Source organism: Nansenia antarctica (genome assembly GCF_963989245.1).
Source record: "Nansenia antarctica genome assembly, chromosome: 11".
Taxonomy (NCBI): domain Eukaryota; kingdom Metazoa; phylum Chordata; class Actinopteri; order Argentiniformes; family Microstomatidae; genus Nansenia; species Nansenia antarctica.
This window is the reverse complement of record NC_137681.1, coordinates 28,858,578-28,866,077: the sequence shown is the minus strand read 5'-3', so window position 1 is coordinate 28,866,077 and position 7,500 is coordinate 28,858,578. Positions and strand designations below refer to the sequence as shown.

Here is a 7,500-nt window from a genome sequence, read left to right as displayed (position 1 = left end):
TTGATCTCTGCATGTGATTCATCTACAAGAGGAGGCCTCGACTGTGTGTGTGTGTGTGTGTGTGTGTGTGTGTCTGCAACAGTGTCCCCATGGCTGCGGATGTACTTCTTTGAACTGGCTGATTAAATTAGACTCTGGGTCCAGATGGACCTGTACGCTTTATTCCTTTTGCTCTCAGATTACTATCTATATTTAATCACAAGAAAATACATCAAATAAATATGTCCCTACTAATGAGCCATACCATCTGGATTAGATAGTATGATTTAATCTACCCCCCCCCCCCCCCCCTCCGTCTGAAGTTCCAATGGTACGTTCCTGATCTGCCAATTATCCCATTAGCCTCTCCAGGTGAAGCTCCTCTCACTCATTTAATATGCAAACGCGACAAACTTTCATCGTAATGGCGACCAACCCCCACACATGCGTACAGGGATTACATATTCATGAGTCACATCATTACATTGCTGTATATTATATCCAAGCATAACAGAACAAATGTGTGGTGGCCTGGGAAAACCCTTCACATGGTGCCATTTTGACATTTTCATTTTTTTATATTTCCATAAATTAGAAGTTCTCAGCAATTCATAACTGGTTGAATGACTGAGATAGCCCTTTATTTTAAAAAGTTATGAGCATTTTAATGTATCATGTCAAAAAAAGTGAAAGGTGAGAAATGCTGCCCCCATGCTGCCCCCGACCCCTTTCTCCTCCGGGTCGGGGGAGGAGCCTATGCAGATCGGCCGGTCTCGTTTGTCTGCTTGTGATGTGGTTTTAGTCTGCTCGCCTCGTCGGTATGCGAGGGACAGATCCATTTGTGTGTCTTCTAGTTAAGATGTTATTACTTTATGCTTATTGTGAGCATCAGTAAACTGGCAATAACACAGGTGGAAGTATCGTCTCTCCTTTCGCTCATGTGTGCGTGCGTTGCTTAACTGAGAATGAGACATGTTCAACATGACGTTGTTTCGCTAGCAAACTACCCACCACAAAAACATAAAAATAAGTACTTTCTCTTTTGTTTTCTTAAAATGTTTATTCACCATAAGGTAGTATGGAGTTCAAAGTACTAGAATACCACATAATATAAAAATCGCCAAAATCGCGATTTCCATCTATTTTTGCTCTTTGCCACAAACGAACGCCAGCGACATCCGACGGGTTTTCCCAGGCCACCACACAAATAGTGAAAGACAAAGACCTGAAGCTCAACACGTTGATGACAGTTGTTGTTGTTGTTGTTGTTGTTGTTGTTGTTGTTGTTGTTGAGCATCACCACTATTGAGACGACCCTGTTTAGAGATGTGGTTATTGTTGTTAACACTAGAACAGCCATGGGTGGGGTCATTTGACCCTGTGAGTAATTTATTTTTAGATCTTTGCACTCTATCAAATTCCAGGACCCTCCTTTCATGACTTTTTCTCGATATGTGCGTTCTGCCACCCAGTATCCTTACATTTTCTAAATTACATCAGGATAAGCTAGTATAAAGCTATTTAGCTAGTTTTTCTGTGTAAGAGGCAGGCTAATTTACAAGACGCACCAACTAGTGGTCTTTGTGTGTAAGTAGCAGCTTCCCATTGACAATGACTACGTTCATTTGATCCCTGAGGCGACTCCTATAGCAGGTAAAAAAGGCACGGCTGTTCTAGTGTTAACCCACATGTGTTAAATCCACATCTCTGAGCCAGTGAAAGGCGGTGAGGGGAGTGAGAGGGAGGGGAGTGAGAGGGAGTAAGAGGGAGGGGAGGGGAGGGAGTGAGAGGGAGGGGAGGGAGTGAGAGGGAGTGAGAGGGAGGGGAGGGAGTGAGAGGGAGTGAGAGGGAGGGGAGGGAGTGAGAGGGAGTGAGAGGGAGGGGAGGGAGTGAGAGGGAGTGAGAGGGAGGGGAGGGAGTGAGAGGGAGGGGAGGGAGTGAGAGGGAGTGAAAGGGAGGGGAGGGAGTGAGAGGGAGGGGAGGGAGTGAGAGGGAGGGGAGGGGAGTGAGAGGGAGTGAGGGGGAGGGAAGGGGAGTGAGAGAGAGGGAGTGAGGGGGAGGGAAGGGGAGTGAGAGGGAGGGAGGGAGTGAGAGGGAGGGGAGTGAGAGGGAGGGGAGGGAGTGAGAGGGAGTGAGAGGGAGGGGAGGGAGTGAGAGGGAGGGGAGGGGAGTGAGAGGGAGGGGAGGGAGTGAGAGGGAGTGAGAGGGAGCATATGGCCGTGGTGGTTTTAGAGAGGGCTGAGAGTGGACCAAGAGCGATGGCTCCCCAGGGGGCCACTCTGCCATCTATTATTCATGTCTGAGGGGGCTGAATCTGTTATTCATGTCTCCGGGGGATTAGGAGGGGGCGGGGTGTGCAGGGGGGTTCTGATGGCCTCTACACAGATTATTTGGTTACTGAAGCTCAGGGCAATAAGTGTCTACAGTATACAGTCCCTGACAAAAGTATTGTCGCTTGGGTACAAGTTGACCTTAAGTGCCCCTCAAATATTATTATTATTAAATTAATTAAATTAAAAAATAAAAAATTATTAATTATTATAATTATAAATATATTTCTAATCAAAAATGTTTTACAAGAAATGGCTAAATTCAATCCCAACAGCTTTTGAAATAATGTTTTGGTGCAAAACGAAACTGCTGAAAAGCATTCTAACGTTCACAGCTTGGTAAAGCCCACTGAGTCAGTTTTTGCAAAGACAAAAGTCTTGTCGCCTTGTCATATGCACCCAATCCTAGATTACAGCCTCACCTATGATCAATAATTGATCAATCAATTAGTGGGTGTGTATAAAAAGAATCCCAGCACACCAGACCTTCACATCAACTGCAACTTGACCTCTGACAACATGCCCAAGATTCACCCTGAGACCAAAGCGTTGATTATCAAGAGGCTGAAGACTGCTGAGGTGGCTGACACCTTCAGGGCCCTATTATGCACTTCATAAGTCTTAAGCAATAAGACGAGGTGGTAGATCTAAACTTAAGACGTGGAGGCGTGGTCAAGGCCACTTTGCTATTATGCGTGCGGTAGTGGGCGCCTAAAACCCCGCGCTAAGCAAAGAAATTAGTCATGGGTGTGTTTTGGGCGTCTTCTCAATCAACCCAATCAGCGTGCCAGGTGCCATTCCCTTTAAGAACCGGCTGCGTTGAGTCATTAGCGCTATGCTATTATGGAAGTCCTAAGAAGGAGGTCAGCGCGCTTCTCTGCCTCTCCCTTCTGAAATAAAGCATTTATACTGTGACCGTAATTGACGTCTTGCCGTGGAGCCACGTGCGTGTTCATGTGTGCCCACATGCATGCGCAAACCGCGGAGGCGCGCTCGTGTTTCAAAACGTGCATGAAGTCTAAACTTAATAACTTTTCAAACCACTTCTTAGCGCTAGGAGCAAAGTCAGATCGCATAATAGCAGGGGCGCCTAGTGCACTTCATTAACATATGAACACTCCCACAATGAGTAATATATGCACGGGAGTATTACGTCTTATGTGTGGGCGCCTATCGACACCGGCATAATAGCAGTAGCGCGTATGAAGCGCATAATAAGGGTGGCGGTAGGTCTTAACCTGGCGGTGCGTCTTAATTAAGACTTAAGACGGCAAGTTAAGAAGTGCATAATAGGGCCCTCAATGTGTCTCAGCGTCAAGTACAAAGAATAAGAAAAAGATTTGAAGAGACTGGAGATATTTTTGACAAGCCCAGGTCCGGCAGACCCCGCAAGACAACTGCTCGGGAGGACCGTTTGTTGGCTCGAAAATCCAAGGCCAGCCCCTTTTCCCGTGCAGCAGAGCTCCACCAGGCCTGGTCACCTCAAGTCCCCGTGTCAACCAGAACAGTTTGTAGAATTCTGTCTCGAAATGGCCTCCATGGTCGAATCAGTGCCCAGAAACCAGCACTAAACAAAAGGCAATTAAAAAAACGTGTGGCATTTGCCAAGACCCACAGCCTGCTAAAAGGATGGACGCTGGAAAAGTGGCAGAAGGTGGATTTCTCAGATGAATCTTCGGTTGAGTTACATCACAGCCTCCGCAAATATTGCAGGAGACCTACTGGAGCCCGCATGGATCCGAGATTCACCCAGAGGTGTGCGAGAGATTTGCAGGGTGGAAGGCAATATCAATAGCCTAAAATATCAAGAAGTATTAGCTACCTCTTACATTCCCAACCATAAAAGGGGTCAAATTTTGCAGCAGGATGGTGCTCCATCGCATACTTCCATCTCTACATCAAAGTTCCTCAAGGCGAAGAAGATCAAGGTGCTCCAGGACTGGCCAGCCCAGTCACCAGACATGAACATCATTGAGCATGTCTGGGGTAGAATGAAAGAGGAAGCATGGAAGACGAAACCAAAGAATCTTGATGAACTCTGGGAGGCATGTAAGACTGCTTTCTTTGCTATTCCTGATGACTTCATCAATAAATTGTATGAATCATTGCCGAACCGCATGGATGCAGTCCTTCAAGCTCATGGAAGTCATACAATATATTAGATATGGATCTCACAGCACCACTACTTAATTCACTGAAGTTATGCAACATATTTTAGTATTTGAAGTAAATTATTTGTTCAATTTTCACATTACTCTCTGTAGGCGACAAAACTTTTGTCTTGCCAAAATCTGACCTTTCTGTGTTCATTAAATGATCAATCTTTCTTCAGTGAAGCAAATTTATTTTGGTATATTAAACATAATTTGGGAAGGTTTTTGCTTTCATATGAGCCATTTCTAAAACCAATGGATTCATTAAAAGTCAGGTTATAAACTGTTGTTTCTACAAAATGGATAAGTGACAAGACTTTTGTCAGGGACTGTATACATACATACATACATACATACATACATACATACATACATACATATATACATACATACATACATACATACATACATACATACATACATACATACATACATACTGTACATACATACATACATACATATATACATACATACATACCTACCTACCTACCTACCTACATACATACATACATACATACTGTACATACATACATACATACATACATACATACATACATACATACATACATACATACATACATACCTACCTACCTACCTACCTACCTACATACCTACCTACCTACCAGTGGAGGCTGGTGACTTCCAGAATTGAGGAGGCCAATTTTTTTCCGCTTGCTCGCTTCACTCGCAATGGAATGTTCCCTGTTCTTCTTATCTGTCTTTGTGCTGGCCAAAGGCATACTATTTGGAGTGTAAGCTACAATCAGAAAGTTCTGATTGATGGAATTCATTGTGCAGAGCTTAGCCTATGTGCCTGCCTGAAGAAATGACATTGCTGTAAGTCTATGAGCCTGCCTGATAATTAAGTTGAGAAATGACATTTGGATGTAATATAAATGCCCAGTGAACATGTGTCAAAGGCAGGAATTTGATAATTATGTGGTTAAAAAACAATTTTTAGCCTACATTTTTCATTCTTCTTCTTCTACAGCTTCAACATGTAATCATCAATTTAATCACGTTTAGCATATTAAAAAGATACGTAACAGTTTCTTTATCAAATGTAGTTTTATTCAATATAATATAAATATTTATTTGTTTAAATGTTGTGAGGACAGTACTGGTTCCAGCTGGCTTCATCTGCTGAGAAACACAGACATGCAATGGAGTGGTATTACTACTGAGAACTAGTGGTGTAACACTGGTAGAGACATCTGATTAGTTCAACTCACCTCTGGTTTAGCTGAGGGGCGGCATGCTCTCTCCAGGACTCCACTCCACAGGTTTGTCCCAATATTAAAGTTATATCAGCAAGCCAACTTGCTGGATTTCAACTTGCAGGATTTCAACAATTAAAAAAAACTTAACTCAACTCAACTCAACTTGCTGGATTTCAACTTGCAGGATTTAAACAATTTTAAAAAACTTAACTCAACCCATCCTCCTCTCCCACTGGATTCGGACCCATGCCACCACCACAAGCACCTGTTGCATGTACCTCTCTCACATCCATTTTGCCTGACAAAATGTCAATCATTCAGCCCTGGACTCATTTCTAATATTTATCCTGCAGAACAGCACTCATACACGCGTGTGGCGGAAAAAAGGTACTACGACGGAGGAGAGGCCTCCTGTTCCCACCCATTTTCAGTGATGGGCCAATCACATATTGCCATGAAAAAAATTGCATTACATTGACTTCTATGAGAAACCACTTTCCAACAGGAGGCCTGGACTTTTCGACAGGAGGCCTGGCCTCCTTCAATAGAAACGGATAGGGATTCTGGCCTGTAGGTGCTTTACAATTGCAATATTGGGTTTTAGCCATGGAAATTATTTATGAACAAAACGGAAATAATATTAATAAATAATATTAATATAAAACAATTTAAAATATTTTTTTTGTTAAATAAATAAAAAATATAATTATTGCTTTTTAAAATCTCTCTCTCTTCTCTCAAATTATTGGGGAGGCCAGGCCTCCTCCACCTCTATGGAGGAGCCTCCACTGCTACCTACCTACCTACCTACCTACCTACCTACATACATACATACATACATACATACATACATACATACATACATACATACATACATACATACCTACATACATACAATATGGACAAAAGTATGTGGACACAATTATCGTTTGGGGCTGTTTTCATGGTTTGGGCTAGGCCCCTTAGTTCCAGTGAAGAGAAAACACACACACACACACACACACACACACACACATATTGTAGGTGATGATGCTGCAGTCATAAGACTCTGTTACTCATAACATGGATATAAAACAATGTTCCCCTTCTACAGTTATGGTTGAACCAATGCAAACAAACACGCTACTATATTTCACTTACACAAATCGTCTTATTTCATTAAATGATTGACTAAATAGAGATCTTTCTAAGGATTGTCTTTAGGTAATAAAAATGTTATCTCTATGTAGTCAAATCATTTAATGAAATAAGAGGATTGTGGGTAATTTCCTGAGGTAAACACAGATTTACTGAGTGTATTTCTACCGTAGTCATTTCCTGTTTCCTGTGTCACGTGACCCAGGTGTGGCGCGGGACCATCGCCAGGATGCGTTACCGGCGGATGCGCGCGGCCCTGGTGATCCTGCGGGCGTACCGGCGCTACAAGGTCAAGTCGTACATCCGCCAGGTGACCCGCAGCTTCAAGAACGTGCGCTCCATGAAGGACCACGGCCGCCACGTCAAGTGGCCCGCGCCGCCCAAGGTCCTGCGGAGGTTTGAAGAGGCGCTGCGCAGCATCTACAACAGGTGAACAACAGGCAGGATGTCACACACACACACACGCACACACACGCACAATAGAGTACAGGCACAGGATGACACACACGCACACACACCCACCCACACTCTCTCTCTGTGTCATCTACACATCTACACACACAGGGACAGTCGTATGTGCAGACACATACGCACACACACACATACACACACACACACACTCCCTCTCCCTTTCTCTGTCTCTCTCTCTCTCCAAGGCTGACTCATATCCGTTGTCTGTTC

The 7,500-nt window shown here is 43.7% G+C and overlaps 1 protein-coding gene across 1 annotated transcript in view; it reads left to right on the top strand.

Annotated features, from left to right (window-relative positions):
- myo1d (myosin 1D) overlaps positions 1 to 7,500 on the top strand; it is a gene marked incomplete at both ends in the record, with an annotated part of 200,657 nt that overhangs the window by 139,281 nt on the left and 53,876 nt on the right. Inside the window, one exon of the mRNA XM_080542552.1 lies at positions 7,025 to 7,248. Coding sequence (XP_080398678.1) covers positions 7,025 to 7,248 — 224 coding nt within the window. The remainder of the gene's footprint in view (positions 1 to 7,024; positions 7,249 to 7,500) is intronic.